The following is an 18,322-nucleotide window of genomic DNA, read 5'->3' on the forward strand; positions in this document are numbered from 1 at the left end:
ACATTTTACTATCCGGATCTGGATTCGGCCTCTCCGGATATCCGAATTTTCGGAACGGATCCGGATCGGATCTCGGATAAAAGTCCCTAATTTAAATCACTAATAAAATTATCAAGAAAACTATTCGTCTAAATGAAATGACTAATATAGACAAAAAAAATCGTTCGGCGAGATATCATTTATGAGTATTTCGTCATTAAAGTGACATGATATGAGACGTGTTGGTGTTTTTAAAGAAGACACATATATGCAAACAAAATACGCTATAACGAAAACAAGCAGATTGTGATATAAGAAAAAAACACAATTATGAAACCACCAAAGTTTGGATAAACCTCTAACAAATTATCCGTCTAACAAAATGGAACTCTTGTCCTGCTTATATTTTCAGGTTACCTAGATTCAGTCCCTAGCTCAACCCCATATTGATCGCAATATATATATATATATATATTGAATTATACAGAGGTATCCTGCCCACAGAAATGATCCAGACTAGTCAAATGATCGCAATATATAATTTGCTTCTGGAAAAATATTACAAAAAGAGAGTATTTTAAAATTTGAACGTGATGTAAGCCAAGATTAAAATTTAAAACTGTTTTTATTTCTGTTGATAGTATATAAAATTATACTTTTTCTGTCGGCTATAAAAGTTAAACATGATCTGATCTAAGAAGAAATACGTGTCAGGCGTCGATAAGTTCCGGGTCATAAAAATAAAATAATATAGTAGTCTAATAAACCTACCAATCTGAAATTAGCATTAAACTGCATTATAGCTGTGGAATTTTTGGCACATTGTTTTCTTTTGCTAATGTAACGACAAAAGTTCATCTGATAAAGGCTCACTGGCTCAGATGGTGGTGGAAGCAGTTAAAGACCGAAAGTTTGGTCGTCTTTCAGGGCTTAGTAAGTGTAATCGTACTTTGGAGTGGAGAGTTTCATTGGAACTAACTTCAGCAAACAGAGAAGCCTATATTGTGGTCTAAACTGTCTAAAGAAAATAGAGTTCAATCTTATGTTGCCTTTGGCTATCCTGTTTGAGAATGAGAAAATTGTAGCCTGTTTCTGATGATATTAGAGCTATACATGGAAAGTCTTTAAGTTGTTGACTGATAGACCAAACATCTTTTAAAAAATAGACATAACCGTAAAACTTCAGCAAAAGACGTTTATGTTCCTTCAAAAAAAATGAAAAAGTCGAGTGAATTTCATCTATAAAAACATCTCCTCACACCCTGGATGATAATTATACATACCATCTATTGCTACTTGAGCATAAAAGAGCCATTCATAAGAATCACATATATGAAAGGCCACAAAGACTCTCAATACTTGTGCATCAATGTATAATTTTCATTCCTAAAAGAAAATCACGTTACAAGATCCATGAAGTCCAAAGCCCTTTGTCAAAAAAAAAAAGATCCATGGAGTCCAGTTACAAAAAAAAAAAAAAAAATCCATGAAGTCTTTTTAATTCAGCGGTTCATCAAAAGTTCACTAATAATTCTACATAAAAAGTCTCGAGTTTGAATTATAAAAATACAGTTTACTATATATTAATGAAAGAGAGTTTTCATATAACACTCAAGTGTAGTGTAAGTAAAATGATTAGATATGATTTTTTTATAAGATATGAAGAATTGTCGCTTGTAAAATTGTTATGACAATACTTTCATAATTTTTAATAAGATAATAAATCAGTTGTTGGAGAGCAATTATAATCATTCGAATAGAGCTCATCGAATAACATAACTCGGCATTTTTCTCTTCATCAGTCTAATTCGGTCCAGGTCGGCCAACTAAAGTCGGTCGAGCTAAATTAAAGTCGGCGTAAGATTAGACCAATTTGAAAAAAAAGAAAGAAAGAAGACATGTATATAAAGGAAGAGCCTTAAGCCAAAACAGATATTCACAAACATACGCAATTTGGCACAAGAGTTAGAGTTTACATTATTCTCGTCAGTTTAATCTAATCTCCATAAAAGTCTAATAGTTCTCTTGTAATCGTCTCAATGATCATCAATAAACATCTTTCAAAACCCACCATCGAGTTCGTGTATACTTCTAGTACGTGCTGAGTTCATATTAAACATCAGTGTTACAAAATAATAGTTTATGTTTTTGTGTAATCTCGTATTTTTACATGTTATATGGGTGTTTAATTCAGATTTTGGTTCATTTTATTTAGTATTTCGATTTATAAAAATGAGATACCACAATAAAACATATATACTTTAGTTGATACATACTTTTCAATTTTTGATACCATAATTATATTTGTTTTTAATAACACTTTGTGAAATTTTTGTTTATTTGATTATGAATCAGATTTATTAACAAACATAAAAATATTTTAGTAAAAATATTTTTCATATTTTATTTAACTATTAAAAATAATTAGTAAAATAAAAAATAAATAATGATAATTTCCATAAAATAAAAATAAGAAAAAATTAGTAATATCATATTATTATTAAATAACTAAAATTTAGCACAACTATCTGTCAACAATAAATATTTTATTTAATTTGATGAAAATAGAAAGATAATTACACCAATTTATAACTTAATTAGAGATCTTTATTTTTTACCTTTTTTCTTTGTTTCCGAGTGATTGGTGTTTCGTTGGCTTAATCAAAAACTTGTGTAATTTTTGATTTAATCAATATTTTTTTAGAAAGAAATAAAACTTAAAACATTTTATTAATATCCGTTTTTAATATCAAGATCATGTTAATAAAATAAATTATATATATGATCACTTTCATCATATAATATAAATAGAATTATATCTATACTATTATTTTAATTAATTAATTTTTTAGTTTATTCAGTTTTATCAGTTTATAAACTGTACCATATATATATATATATATTGTGTTTTTGTAAAAGTAATATTTATTTGATTTGTTCAGTATTATCAAATCCAAACTATTTTTCTGTTTTTGATTAGTTCACTTTTATCAGATTGAGCATGATCATCACAAATAACATATGTTGAGGAGGATTAGTTTTTAACAATTCGAAGGTCTAAAATATACTCCGTGTGACACACACATGCCACTTCTTTGGAGGCTGTAACGACCTTCCACGAGGAATTCATAGTCTTGTTCCAATCTTATTATATTACTACTCACTTTTGAATCTACCTTTTCGTTAAATTTTTCTTTTTACATTTACGAAAATGAATTTCCAAAATGATTTATAATATTTAAATTCAACTGCTTAGTTTTCTCTTTAAAAAGAAAATTCTTTTGAATTTGTAGTAAACTATATTTTAGCTTTCATCTCTCCTAGTGACGTCAACCGATGATAAAATGAAATAAAATACAAGATAAATTTTCATTTTCAAATTCACTGGAAAATATATTGGGCAATTCTCATAGACTGTTTTCGAGTTTTGGTCACAAAAATATACTACAAGGAGGAAAATGACCAAAATGTTTCATTTAATAGGTAAAATGACACTAATACCCTAGATATATAAAAAATAATATGTTTTCAAATTCAAATTTTTTTATAAAATTTTTTTTTGAAGTTTTTATTTTGAATTTTTTTATTTATTTATTTTTTCAAATTTTCTTTCTGTAATTTGAAAATACTTTTTGAAACTATTTTTCAAATTTTTATTTTCAAATTTTTATTTTCAAAATTTTAATATTTATTTTTTATTTTATAAAATTTTAAACCTCAATCCCAAATCCTCCGTCCTTAACTCCAAACCCTAAAGCTTGAATTAGTAACTCCAAGGGTATAAATGTATATTTACCTCTTTAATGAAACATTTTGGTCATTTTGATCCTCAGAGTCTATATTTATGACAAAAACTTTTTTAGTGGTATCATAGGGTATTTCTCAAATATATTTCCTATATATGAAAAGAGAAACATTACAACATTTGAAATAACCATGTATCATCACCATAATGATTTTTAGTATCTCTAGAGAAAAAAAGTTTGTCCATCTAAATATATGATAAGTTTTTTATTAAACTAACCATAAATTAATTATTAATATTTTTCATTCTTTTCATAAATAAAAATTACGAAATTACCTAATATGTCTAAAGTATATATGAAAATTAATGATTTTGAATAATAAAGATTTGATAAATTAGTGTATCTTCTATCATTTTTCAATTTTAACTCATTAAAATAAACTAAACAACCACATTAACCATATAATATAAATTTAGATTTTCCATATATGTTATATTTTGAATTTTGAAAAGCGACTATAAATTACTAAAATTGTTAAAAGTTTTACATAAAAATTTGCATGAATAATGGTTCAAAATGTTTGTTATGACAAGATAAAAATGATTACAAAATCATATAAGTATGAAAACTCATTTAATAAATAAGATTATATATATATATATATATATATATATATATGTTAATATCGTTTAAATTAACTACATACCATATAAAATAAATAAATATTTTAATTTTGAAATTTTTTTTGAACAATTTTTTTTTTGATAAAAGCTTTGAACAAATATTGACAATTTAATAGTTAAATTTTAAATTTGCATTGATTTTTTTTATAAAATTATAAATTACAAAAACTATCAAACATCACACAGTGAAATTTTTTGCTATCAGTGATTCAAATTTTTTTATTATAAAAAGATACAAATGATCAAAAAAATGAGTAAAAAATATTATTTAGTAAATATCAATATTAAACATATAGTATTTATCTATGTTAATATCATTTAAATTTAATTATATACCATATAAAATAAAAAGTGTTTGTTTGGATTAAAAAATTTTATTTATGTGTTCACATCAATTTAATAATATACGTAATAGTTACTGAATTTATAATATTTAATATATATTTATTATTTCATAATATGTAAAATAAGAAATATATAATACGTAAAAATAATTTATATATAATGTTCATTTCGCGCAAGGCGCGAATTGCGCGGATCATAACCTAGTTTCTATAGTATACCTGAAAGTTGAATTCAGTTTCATTATATAAAACTTGTATTACATAGAAGCAAAATAAGTAAATTATTAGTTAATTTGTTCGGATTTACCCTTCGTGCTACGTCTATTTAACCAAACGTTGTGGTAGCCTTCATGGAAACTACTCACAAGCCAAAACTCAAAGTTACTAACTTAAACTTGGCATATCCTTTAGAAAACAAAACTACTATTTTCCTTAACTTCTCAAACACCCAAGAAAACATTTTCAGTTATATCCTAAAACCCACCCCAAAACCCTTTTTTCCTCAAAATGGCCCCAGAGATTTCCGTAAACACGCTCAGTATATCCGAGAAGGTACATCAAGCACCTTCAAAGAGAGCTTACGTGACGTTTTTGGCAGGTGATGGGGACTACGTGAAGGGAGTCGTGGGATTAGCAAAGGGTTTGCGTAAGGTCAAAAGTGCTTACCCTCTTGTTGTTGCTATGTTACCTGATGTGCCTGAGGAACATAGGGAGATCTTGAGGTCTCAAGGCTGTGTCCTGCGTGAGATTGATCCTGTTCATCCTCCAGACAACCAAGTTGAGTTTGCTATGGCGTATTATGTTCTCAACTACTCAAAGTTGCGTATTTGGAATGTAAGTATTTCGATTCTTAACAAAAAATCTAGTTCATCAAGATATATGTTATAGTTTTTTTTTTAAAGAAAAAAAAAGATAAGTTATTGTTGAATATCTATGCGGTTTTACTTGTTGCAGTTTGAAGAGTACAGCAAGATTATGTATCTGGATGCAGATATTCAAGTCTTTGACAATATCGATAACCTCTTTGATTTGCCTGATGGGTATTTCCATGCCGTGATGGATTGTTTCTGTGAGAAAACATGGAGCCACTCGCCGCAGTATTCCATTGGGTATTGTCAACAGTGCCCGGAGAAGGTCACGTGGCCGGAAGATATGGAATCTCCACCACCTCCTCTGTATTTCAACGCTGGTATGTTTGTGTTTGAGCCTAGCCCCTTGACTTACGAGAGCCTCCTTCAAACCCTAGAGACCACACCACCTTCACCTTTTGCAGAACAAGTGAGTTACATTAAGTTTAATAATTGATTATATATCTGATTATACTTAAGACCTGGTTTTGTTAATTTTGGTATTTGGTATATTTTTGTAACTTTGCTTTGGCAGGATTTTCTCAATATGTTTTTTGAGAAAGTGTACAAACCGATCCCTCTGGTTTACAATCTTGTTCTTGCTATGCTTTGGCGTCACCCTGAGAACGTGGAGCTGGAGAAAGTCAGGGTTGTCCACTACTGTGCAGCTGTAAGTAGTGACCCCTTTGCTTTACAAACCGGAGCCGGTTTTTTGGCTTGTTGCTGAATTTTGATTCCTTTTACTATTGATGATGAAATTGATAGGGATCCAAGCCATGGAGGTACACAGGAGAAGAAGCTAACATGGACAGAGAAGACATCAAGATGTTAGTTGATAAATGGTGGGATGTATATAACGATGAATCACTCGATTTCAAGTCGAAAATCCCTGTAGATGTGGAAGAGACCGTTACAAAATCTACCATCCTAGCTTCGGTACTCGAACCGGAAATGACCTACATTCCTGCACCTTCCGCTGCTTGAGATGGTCTAGAAATAAAGTGCAAAAAGACTTGGCATGTTCCTCTATCTATTTTCTTTTGATATATATGTATACATAGTTTGAAATAGTATAAGCAGAAATAGAAACCCTTGCGCGTTGAAATTACAGTTCTCAGGTTCCCTTTCTCGACCCGAGACGTTATGAAATAGTATATGCTAGTGTGTAAGGTGTTAACCTATAAGGAATTGGAGTATTTGTATTGCTGTATCTATGTGAAGCTTTGCTAAAGATATATTTACTATTGGTGTTCTAATTTCTATATTGGTTAAGGTGTCCTATTGATTATCCCTCCATCATATTCTGTAAGCATGATTGAAAACAAACAGAACAGTAAGTGATGCAAAAGTGTGTTCTTGGCCTTGGACAATCTGAGATTGATTTTCTTAAAAAATAATATGGAAGGTTTCTGTAGACAAGTCTGCACTTAGCCCGACGATTCATCTCGGCCCGTGGTGGAAACATCTTTAAGAAATAAGAGATGCAATTCTAGGAGATATTGCAAAACCAAAAGATTAAACGAGTTTATCGTCCGATCCAACTTTAAGAACATTGTTGAAAGCTTCATCGACATCTTTAATATGGATACTAAATTCTGACTCGAGTCTATCTACTATAATTCGAAAAGTGATTATATTGATTTGTTATTTTATCCAAGATTTTAAGTTGATTCATTTGTTTTAATAAACAACTTTAATATATACTTAAGATTTTTCCGGATTTTTTTCCATATGTTTAAATTAAATTTAGATTATTTTAGAATTTATACGTAACATCCCGAGTTGTGATATTGAAAAGCTTAAGATAATTAATTTGGCTACCTATGTCACCAAAGTTGACTTACCTTTTCTGTCACACATCCGTTTAGAAATCCAGAGTTAAGCGTGTTTGAGCTGGAGTAGTGAAAGGATGGGTGACCTATCGGAAAGCGATTCGCGTATCATGCGAGTGAGGCCAAAACACGGAGAAAGGTCGGGTGGTGATTGCATAGTCAATAAACAATGATTTCGAGCTTTGGAAAAATTAACGGACCGACCGTCGGATGGGATGGGGCTAACGGGCCAAGAGAGCGGGCGTGGGTGGCCCATTAGCCGTGTACGGGTCGGAGCGTTACAAGTGGTATCAGAGCAGGTTAGCCATCTTAGTTCTGACCCGAGAGACGTCTTGAGACCTGTCGTAGAGCGCAACGAGGACGTTGCGTTCTTTGAGAGAGAGTGAATTGTAACATCCTGAGTTGTGATATATGGAAAGGCTTAAGAGAATCGATTTGGCTACCTATGTCACCAAAGTTGAGTTACCTTTTCCGTCACACATCCGTTTAAAACTCCAGAGTTAAGCGTGCTTGGGTTGGAGTAGTGAAAGGGTGGGTAACCTATCGGGAAGTGATTCGCGATACCGTGCGAGTGAGGCCAAAACACGGGGAAAGGTCGGGTGGTGATTGCAGGATCAGTAAACAATGATTTCGAGCTTTGGAAAAATTAACGGACCAACCGTCGAATGGGATGGGGCTCACGGGCTGAGAGAGTGGGCGTGGGTGGTCCATTAGCCGTGGACGGGTCGAAGCGTTACATTATATTTGAGTATAAATATTTTATACTTAGACTGATTATGATATCTAAATCTTCGTCAAAGCCTTAATTGTATTTATGAATTTCCTTTTTCAGAGTTTATAGTTACACCTATTATCCATAATAATTAAAAAAATAGTTTTATTTAACTAAAATTTTATAAATTAAAAGTGATAGATTATATATGTCTAGTAAAAATTGAATTTTTTAGTTATAATGGCGAGATATTGTATTCTTTAGACTCATATTTTTTATTGGTAAGATAATTCGGTGACATAAAAGAGAAAAATCTTTCTTTTAAAAATGATAGATAAAAAATTAAACTATTTAATATTTACTAAAGTAAACATAAGATGAACAAAACTATAAAACTATTGCAATAATTTGATAATACTTGTTAATAATAATTATCTCTGAATATAATGAAAATATTTATTAAATAATCATTAAAAATGTTTAAAAACTAACAATTCAAAAAGTTTTTTATTAAAAATAATGACTCAACCTAAATCATGGAATATGAGAAATAAGCTTCTAAAAATAATAAAATATATGTAAATAAACAAAACAACCTAAAATCATAGAGAACATGACAAGTAAGCAAAATTAAAATTACCACATAAAACAATTAAAAAATAAATAAAATAAATAAAATTACCAATTAAAATTATAAAGAACATGAAAAATAAATAAATAACCTATATTATGGAGAATATGACAAATAAGCAAAACTAAAATCATTAAAACATACAAATAAACAAATTACCTAAAATTATGAAAAATATGACAAATAAGCAATAACCAATGACAAATAAGCAAAATCACCTATTATTGTGGAGAAGTTGACAAGAAATCAAAATCACTTCATAAATAATAGTATAGATTATTCATTAAGGATAATAGAGACTTTTCACAAATAATAATCTAATATTATTTAAAACTAAAATTTGATATTTTTGTAAACTGAATCATTTGAAAATGAATTTCCTTTTTTTTTTTGAATATAGAAAAATGAGTTGTTCACCTCTTTGCCGGGAACTTTTGCATTTGTTAAATAGTCTCTCCGAACGCGGATCGAAACCGAGCAGCAAAAGGCTATTAACAATCCCTTTACCATCGCATTTCACTAAATCCCTACAGATTATTCAAACAAACCAAAAGTATACATCAGATTAAATTTTTCCCTAATTATGACTCCAAAAATCATGGTTCCCATTGCATCATGTCTTGATTATGGGTCACTGGCCCAATGATTCGGTATCGGAAATCGTCTAGGCAAGAAAAGAAAACTGACGTCCTACTCTTTATGTAGGAGGAATTATTTTATGGATTAATTATCTTCAACATAACTTTTGTTATTTTATTAATATATAACAAATGAATTCTCCCCCAAATTTTATTATTACAAACTTAATACTGTTTTACGCTTTGATTTTTGCGGTTAATGTACTTCGAAGTGCATATGTAAAATCATCTATATTAATATATATTTCCTGTAAATATTGATATGAAATTTTAAAGTGCAATATTGCATTATCTATTATTATAAAGTAAGGTTCTCTCTCCTGTGAGAGCGCCACCTCAGATTCCACGTAGATAATTTATGGGTTCAGGAGCTGACACGTGTCCTCGGTTTTCGTTTTGATTATTTTGTTGCGTGTATTGTTAATGGGCCTCGATCTCCAATTGTTTGGTTTTCTTTGGGCTGTAACATCTTTTATTTATTTGTGGGCTACGAGACACAATATTTGCTCTGTTAAAAAAAAAAAAAAGTAAAAGGTCGTCTTCTTCAATCGATTTCTTAAAATCCGATTAGGTCAAACTCTCATGGAGGTTCTAGGAGGTTTTCTGTATCAAATATTTGTATCAAATCTCTCTGTTGGTTTCCTTCATGTCGTTCCGTCTCCGATTCAACGCCTATGATACGTTACATGATTAAGTGGCTCATCGTCATTTACGGCCATCTTGGACCCACACCATCTCATTCAATACTTCGTAACTCCCTCCAAGTCGGTGAAACTTTACCTATAAAAAGGCAGTATTCGTTCCATAATCATCATCCTCACCAATCCTAACACAATCAAAACTTGGTTCTTAGTAACGTCAAACGCGGTGGTGAGCTCATCGGTGTGGATATGCTCCTCCTCGACTCCAAGGTGATTCCGTTCTAAAAAAATCATGTTCGTCGTAGTGTTTGAACACGCGACGGCATTTAGGATCATAGTTATCAAAAATATGTTCTCAGAGCAAACTGTTCTTTCGTTCGTATTTTGCCAAATCCGGTTGTTTTCAAATAACATTTTTTATTTTTGGGAAATGGTTTCGAATCCGGATGTTGATTAAGGTTTTTTTTTATAATTTTTTGCCCAATTCTTAAAACTCATGTCCATTGTAGTCTTTGAACACACGTCTGCGTTAGGCTCATATATATCCAAAAAATGTTTGCGAAATTCAATTTTTCCTTTTTTCGGAGTGGTTTATCCTGTTGTTGCTTATGTTTTTTTTTTTTTCATTTTCAGGCGACACTCATGCCAGGATCGTCACCATCTCACCACCTACAGACGGCACTTAAAGGCGGGTTCTATGCGGCTTTGATGTCACTAGGTGTAATCAAAATTTTAGTCTGTCGGACTCTCCTCTATTGATATGGTTGAGTGATTCAACCAGTTTTGATTAGTTAACCGAACCGGTTTCCTCAATTCCAGAAGAACACTTCAGGTTTCGAAATCAAAATCAGCTGCTTGGCCTAGCCAACACAAATACCCAGCTTCTAGGTAATCCACTTACTAGCAGTTTCTCACAGACTCACCATTGCAACTTTTAAGATCTTAAAATGATAATCCTTTTCAGGAATAAATCGCTGAGCTCACATCTATATAAAAAAAAAAATGTTGAGCATTCCTTGCACTCTTTTTCTCCTCACAGTGATGTTTCTGGGACGTTGAGTATGTTTGACTCAGATGCTGTATCATTCCATAGCCACCTGGACGGCTAGCATAAGTCCCACAATTGAAAAGAGGTACTCTGTCACATATTCTCTGTATTGTTTAACTAAGATCGACCCTAATGCTTCTTGGAACACTTACAACACTATTGATTTGCAGGCGTCTGTTCCTGAATGCCACATCTGGGAGACAACTTTATTTTGACAAGGAGACTAATGCAGAGGAAACCTATTTTACAAGTAAGTATTTGGTAGTTCTTTCACTTTTACGTCCAAATTTGTTTTGTTCTATGACTTATCCACTACATGCTCTGACGGGTTACTGTCCATCATTACAGGCTGGTCTCTCAAGACACTGGGAACACATCATCAGCTTCACTGCTGAGGGGTTAATCCAAGGTTGAGCATGTGACCATAGCTGAACTAAACGAGTTTATCCTCACTCCCAGCCTCAGGTTGTACAATAATATTTAGTATGATTGTATTTTGCATGTGATTATGTTAATGTAAAATGTAAAGGTTGAATTTGTCTGCCCCATGAAGGTCACTGGATTTAATATGGATAAAGGCTGGTGCTATGTCTCTTGCTCCAGATGTACAAAGAAGCTTCAGCGGACAGTCTCATCTTTTACTTGGCAACCTGCAGTAACACCAATGCAGTTGGTTTCCTTCGATATGTTGGACCCTAAAATGAGGTCCCATAGACACATCAGCAACTAACATACATTTTAAACATTTTATTTTATGGATCGTGTGGAAACAACTATTGCTGATGAGATTGCTGAAAGTCTATTTGTTGATTTCAATGGGAAAAAATGCATATCTTGGTACGTGCCTACCGTAACAAATGGTTGGCAAGACTTTCACCTTCCAGGTCAGAGTAAGCAGCTACAATTTCGCTGCCAATCACCAAACCTTCACTATATCACGCATCTTGAACGAACGTGACCGTCTGCCACTCTCTGAGTTCGTTGCCCATATATGTTTTAAATTATATTCCACTCTGGTCCTTTTGTAGTATGGAAATAATGAAGAGTGACGGTCTTAACAGGATGGCTACGATGATCATGGCGATGATATGCTCGGGAATATCTCAGTGCTTACTAAGGTGGACACTGATGGTGACGACTGTGAGTAAGCACCAACTATAGGAATTACTTCAACTGGTGTCCACACCAATAAGCCTCCCGCAACAGCAACTTCCAAGGTTGCCAAGAAGGCATGGGTCGCATAGGCGAAGATCATGAAGTCTCTCTACCCACTATTTTCTGTTTGAATAATGTTTCGGCATCAATTTTTAAAATATGTTGCATCTGGTAAAGTTTCTTTAAAATAAATAATTTCTTAACCATCTTATGAATTCCGTTTGACTTCTTATACGAGTGATTTAAGTTTATGCAAACCTATGAATGTTTTCCCTCAGATCAAACTTTTAAGCAATGAAGAAAAAAAGATGCGAGATTAATAAATACCAAAAAATTTAAACCACTTCGAATTTTTTTTTTTACTTCGAATATGTTCATGAGATTGATCTAGCAAACTCTACTTTAATATTTAACTAGATTTGAACTCGCACTTACGTGCAGATATATATATATTAAAATAATATTTAAACTATAAAATAAGTTATAAAGATATACATTTAATATCAGTTTTAAGTATATAATATTATTTTGAAAGTTTTATATTTGATGTTTTTTTGATGAAATTGTACTAATCATATATTAATCACCTACTATTTTTTTATTCTTTTTAAAATGCAACATCATATTAATAGTTTAATTTAAACATTACTTTGTTTAAAATTTTTTATGCTCGAAATGTTTGTATGTGACTAAATTAAATTATTTCTATTATATTTTTTAAATATAATTTTATTTTAATATATCATATTTCAGTTTGGTGTTTTTATTTTCATTACAAAAATCAAACATAAAATCTTACAACCGATAAATTATTGTTTATTTTGTTTAGTAAAAAAATTAATATGATAATTTACAAAAGAACTGGAATGTACTTTTTAATTTTAAAACTAATTAGTAAAATATATATATAATTTAGTCTAGATTAAACATGATAAACAATTAAAAAATAGCATAAAATATATTTAGCTTTTCTTAGGAATGTTATTGTTTAAAAGTATATTATTTATTTGTTTCTATTAAGAAAATATTATATATGAGTAAATTTAGTATATTTAGTTTTAATGAATCGTCTGACATAAACTTTTATATGGTAGATAAAAAATATGACACTCAATTAATAGATTAAATTCTCTCATTTTCTTTTACTCTGACTCTACCACAACCAAATATTAATATATAGTACGTTCGGCCAATGGCAAAGTAAAAAACAAAACCTATATCATCTCTTAAACACATTAACATTAGTCCACATTCTCTAGATATCACCTGCATGCAGTCCACCAGTGAAAATAATAAAAACCTACATCATTTCATTTATTCACCCGTCCGCCCGTAGGGCGGGTTTGCCCTAGTAATATATAAAGTAAATATGGTCAACTGTTAAAACTAGAAATATATATTTTTTTTTTGGTAATATTTTTTTTCTTAAGAATATGCTAACAAAAAAAGGTATGTACAAATACATTTCAAAAATTTCTTACATTGTACATTCTTAGAATAAGCAAAAAAGGTATGGAAAAAATTACAATAAGGACCAACGTCAAAAAAAGGTATGTACAAATACATTTCAAAAATTTCTTTTCATGATATATGAATGACATATGGACCAATAAGGTGTCACCACAGTTTTACATTTCTATATGTGACTTAATTGGTGCTAACTTTCATCAGTAACATAAGTGTATATAATTCAGAGGCCAACGTCACAAGTTGGCACAGACAAGCTTCATCTGAAAACAGACTCCTATTTTAAATACTTCCAAACCCAACCTAACATTCCTTGTTCCAAATGGCCCCATCCATTCCCATGGATCCAGTCATTTTAAAGCAAAATGCCCATCAACAAAGAGCCTATATGACATTCCTGGCAGGTAATGGAGAGTATGTGAAGGGTGTAGTGGGTCTAGCAAAGGGTTTGCGTAAGGTTAAAAGTGCTTACCCTCTCGTTGTTGCTGTGATGCCTGATGTGCCTGAGGAACATAAAGAGATCTTGAGGTCTCAAGCCTGTATAATGCGTGAGATCGAGCCTGTATATCCTCCGGACGACCAGGTCTCTTATGCAAGGGACTATTACATTATTAACTACTCGAAGCTTCGTATTTGGAACGTAAGCATGTCTAAAGCATTACAAACTGAAAACCAGAGCACTTTTTTTATATATGTTGAACTCTAAGTTTCTGATTTACTTTAAACTTGTAGTTTATAGAGTACAACAAGGTAGTGTTCCTTGACGCGGATATTCAAGTCTATGACAATATAGACGAGCTCTTTGATTTGCCAGATGGTTACTTGCATGGCGTTATAGGCTGTTTCTGTGAGAAAACATGGAGCCACACGCCCCAATACAAAATTGGATACTGCCAGCAGTGCCCGGAAAAGGTGAAGTGGCCGGTCGAGATGGAATCTCCTCCTCCACTGTACTACAACGCTGGAATGTTTGTGTTTGAGCCTAACCTCTCTACATATGAGAGCCTCCTCCAGACTCTCAAGGTCACACCACCTTCAGAATTTGCAGAACAAGTGAGTTATATGATACAATTAAAAATCAGATTAAAATGATGCAAACATGTTTTCGTAAATGTTAAAATCATACTCGGTTATTGAGAAAATAAAAGATATGAAATATTATTTTCCACTGATTTGAATGATGATGAATTGGTACGTGGGATTTTGGCAGGATTTTCTCAATGTGTTCTTCGAGAAAGTTTTTAAACCGATTCCATTGGTTTACAACCTGATTATGTCTGTACTTTGGCGCCACCCGGAGAATGTGGAGCTGGAGAATGTCAAAGTTATTCATTACTGTGCACCTGTAAGTACTCTCTATTGCTTACATACATGCCTTGATTCTGAAACTTTCATCCTTTTTATAAGTATTACTGGTGAATAATGGTAGGGATCCAAGCCATGGAAGTTCACTGGAGAAGAAGCTTACATGGACAGAGAAGATGTCAAAATGTTGGTCAAGAGATGGTGGGATATTTATAACGACGAATCCCTCGATTTCAAATCGTAAATACCTGGTGAAGATGCGGAAGCCCTTTTGAAATATTTTGGCGTGGCATAAAGCCAAATTAATTTTACAATTACTGTTTTGGTGTGTTTGATTTCTATGCTTTAAGTTATATGTTTTCTTTGATTGTGTGGTGAGAATAAATTTGTCAAACTATAATAATTCATGGCATTTTTGCTAAAATATAACAAAAAAACAAATATATCGTCTTTTTATCATAGATTTTTGGTCGATATCTGGACTTTTAATATTTTTAGATTATTTGAAACATTAATAAAAATATTTAATAAACCAAAAAATAAAAAAATGTAAATGATGAATGTAACATACAATCACACATATAAAACATATTTTGTTGTCTGATTCTTGGTAAAATAGAATTTTGTTATTGTTCTACAAATACCGTCTAGTAGAATGTTATTTAGCTAATTACATAGTTATCTGCAACACTTTAAATACGTAATTTACCTATTATGCAATCAACTATACAAACGTGGAGTGTTCATATGTTTACAAATTACAAGTCTAGAAATCAATTAGTATCATAAGTAGAGTGTTATATATACAAAAATAAATTTATTGATTTATAAATTATGAGAACAACAATTTTAAAATGTATATGAACTTCTTTTTTTAATATCAAAAACGTATATGTCCAACTATCTATACTATTATTTATGAAGTGATTTAGCTTATTTGTCATGATTTCCATGATTTTAGGTAATTTTGCTTATTTTTCATGTTTTAATTAGGTTTAAGCTGAATCATTAATTTATTAATAGTTTTTAGCTGAGTCATTAATTTATTAATTTAAATAATATAACTATTTCAAGATTTTTAATTTTATATATATATATATATATATAAAAATTGTAATTTTGACGAGTTATGATCAATTCTTATTATTCTGTTTTAAAATCATATTTGTTACTGGATGTGGAACATAATCTATCTTTTAATATAGTTTATAGCTTAATGTTAGTATAAATAATGTGTAAGTGATATTTATCTTAATCTATGTCATATTATAGTTATAGTAGTATGTAAATCCTAATACATAGAATTATGATGCCGACTTTATCTTAGTATCCATCTTAATAATCTATTATTATAGTTTGCCGACTCTATGCTATGATTGTGTATATTCTCATCATACGTTTGATGATAAATGCACATAAAACTTTTCAAAACTTCATCTTTAAATAATATGAAACACTTCAAACGTTGTCTTTTTGAAAAAGAAGCATGTTTCACCTTTTCTTATTGGAGATTTTGACTCAGCTAAATATTGCTATAAAATTAGAGTAAAAGTATTGATAGTTTAGAATTATGAAAAAATCAAAATTTGTTTCAACTGGATTGGTGTTGGTTGATACCATCATAAATATTAATTTATTTCATTATTGATTCACATTAATTATATGATTTGGTGTTAGTCAATTATTTTGAAATTTAATTTTTAGGGAATTAGGGACTCATGCTTCTATTGATAAATATTCTTTTGGCGACTTTTTTTGGTAATTTCTGATCTAAGTTATGTCAAGGGGATTCGTTTATTCTGCATAATTTCACTTTCGGTGATTATACAATAAAATATAGAACGTCTCCTCTGCTTTTTAAGATGAACTTCTACAGAACAAGCAAAATCATACCTTGTGATGATTTTTCAAAAGAGTTAAAAAAAAATAAATATTTCATGAAATTTAAATAAATATTGGGACGTCAATATGAAAAGGAATGTCTAGTCGGTGAATTTTCTATATCATATTTTGTTTTTATTGATGTATTCAATTTATGATATGTTTGTTCACGAGTTCTTCATTCTAATGTTTTGTGTTTTAGATATTACTGGCGAAGTTGTGAATGTTGAACCTTTAAAATATCTCATTGCAGCAAAAAAATGTTTAACTATTCGTGACACAATGTAAATTTTATTCAGAGTTTAATTTAATATTGTTTTATTTTTATGACATGACGCTTACTTAAATTTTAAATATTTAGTGATACATGTTCAACATGCACATTTTTGGTATGCAAACCAAGTATCAGATTTCTTAAAACTGATCATGAAAATTACAGTGATATGTATTATTGAGTTTTACTCAAGTTCTCTGCATAGTTCTATTTAGCCAAGAACTGTACTACTAAAATAAAGATTTGTTCTTTCATATTGAATGCGCTTACATTTAAACCAAAATTTATAAAATTAGACTCTTTAATATTAAAAAAAACTTGGGATTAAATTTCGAGATAAAAAAAATCATGTATAAACAATAAGAAAAATATTTCCACACAATAAGCAATTGAGATTTGGTTAATAAAGACCGAAATCACACAAAAGAATATTTATATCTAATTAAATACATCAGCGTAAAAAAAATATTAAGAATATATATTAGCTTGCACAAAGTGTGAGGCCACACCTAGTTGTATAAGAATTCACTATAAAAGATAATAATTTAAAAAAATAAATCAATACATTTTAAAATGGACTGACACGTGTCAGTTACGAGACATGTTTTAGCTATTTATTATGAGTTTATGTATGCAATTCAAATTTCTATTTAGTTTAGGAATGTTTTGGCACAATAATATTGTTTGGGTATGTATTTTCTCTGGTTTCTATAGTGAGGGCATCAATAAACCGTTTTCCCAACCATGGTATTGCCATTTGTCATATTGACACGTCAGCGTGGAGTGCAAGTCATGGAGCGTTTTTGGCTCTAGGGTCTGGTCCGGGTAGGATTGAAGTTTGTCATTGGATCTTTGAGAATGATATGACGTGGACTACATTTGATTAAGGCTCTGAACAGCTTTTGCCCGTTTGGATAATATTTATTACTGAGTTTTGCTTCATCGCTTTTTTGCTCTTTTTGCAGATTTTCTCCTTTTTTTTTTCTTAAAGCTTCCATTCTCATTTTATAGTATATTGGTAAAATTAAGATTGAAGTTGAGAGAGTCAATACATGATTATTTGGTTTTAACAGGAAAAGAGTTTTTGTCACGTGATCTGCAAGATTCGGCTTATGTTCAAAACCAAAGTTAGTTTCTT

The 18,322-nt window shown here is 30.8% G+C and overlaps 2 protein-coding genes across 2 annotated transcripts; both read left to right on the plus strand.

Moving 5' to 3' along the window:
* The first annotated feature begins 5,111 nt into the window (after window positions 1–5,111).
* LOC106429112 (galactinol synthase 4) lies at window positions 5,112–6,864 on the plus strand. Its single transcript, XM_013869850.3, has 4 exons — window positions 5,112–5,586; window positions 5,707–6,030; window positions 6,136–6,270; window positions 6,366–6,864. The coding sequence occupies exons 1-4, from the start codon at window positions 5,260–5,262 to the stop codon at window positions 6,582–6,584; spliced, it is 1,005 nt and encodes a 334-aa protein (XP_013725304.1). The 5' UTR covers window positions 5,112–5,259; the 3' UTR covers window positions 6,585–6,864.
* Window positions 6,865–9,797: 2,933 nt separating this feature from the next.
* Window positions 9,798–15,662, plus strand: LOC106429114 (galactinol synthase 4-like). The gene is made up of 11 exons (XM_048770111.1): window positions 9,798–10,177; window positions 10,267–10,324; window positions 10,688–10,772; window positions 10,874–10,942; window positions 11,094–11,187; window positions 11,273–11,352; window positions 11,451–11,567; window positions 11,656–14,364; window positions 14,457–14,777; window positions 14,935–15,069; window positions 15,154–15,662. Exons 8-11 carry the CDS (start codon window positions 14,047–14,049, stop codon window positions 15,271–15,273), a joined length of 894 nt encoding a protein of 297 aa, XP_048626068.1. The 5' UTR covers window positions 9,798–10,177; window positions 10,267–10,324; window positions 10,688–10,772; window positions 10,874–10,942; window positions 11,094–11,187; window positions 11,273–11,352; window positions 11,451–11,567; window positions 11,656–14,046; the 3' UTR covers window positions 15,274–15,662.
* Window positions 15,663–18,322: the final 2,660 nt, after the last annotated feature.

This window comes from Brassica napus, chromosome C9 (assembly GCF_020379485.1).
Source record: "Brassica napus cultivar Da-Ae chromosome C9, Da-Ae, whole genome shotgun sequence".
In the NCBI taxonomy this organism is placed as follows: Eukaryota; Viridiplantae; Streptophyta; class Magnoliopsida; order Brassicales; family Brassicaceae; genus Brassica; species Brassica napus.

Coding starts and splice junctions, on each gene's coding strand:
- LOC106429112 (XM_013869850.3), top strand. CDS start 5,260: ATGGCCCCAGAGATTTCCGTAAACACGCTCAGTATATCCGAGAAGGTA. Junction 5,587..5,706: donor CAAAGTTGCGTATTTGGAAT/GTAAGTATTTCG, acceptor TACTTGTTGCAG/TTTGAAGAGTACAGCAAGAT. Junction 6,031..6,135: donor CTTCACCTTTTGCAGAACAA/GTGAGTTACATT, acceptor TTGCTTTGGCAG/GATTTTCTCAATATGTTTTT.
- LOC106429114 (XM_048770111.1), top strand. CDS start 14,047: ATGGCCCCATCCATTCCCATGGATCCAGTCATTTTAAAGCAAAATGCC. Junction 14,365..14,456: donor CGAAGCTTCGTATTTGGAAC/GTAAGCATGTCT, acceptor TTAAACTTGTAG/TTTATAGAGTACAACAAGGT. Junction 15,070..15,153: donor TTATTCATTACTGTGCACCT/GTAAGTACTCTC, acceptor GAATAATGGTAG/GGATCCAAGCCATGGAAGTT.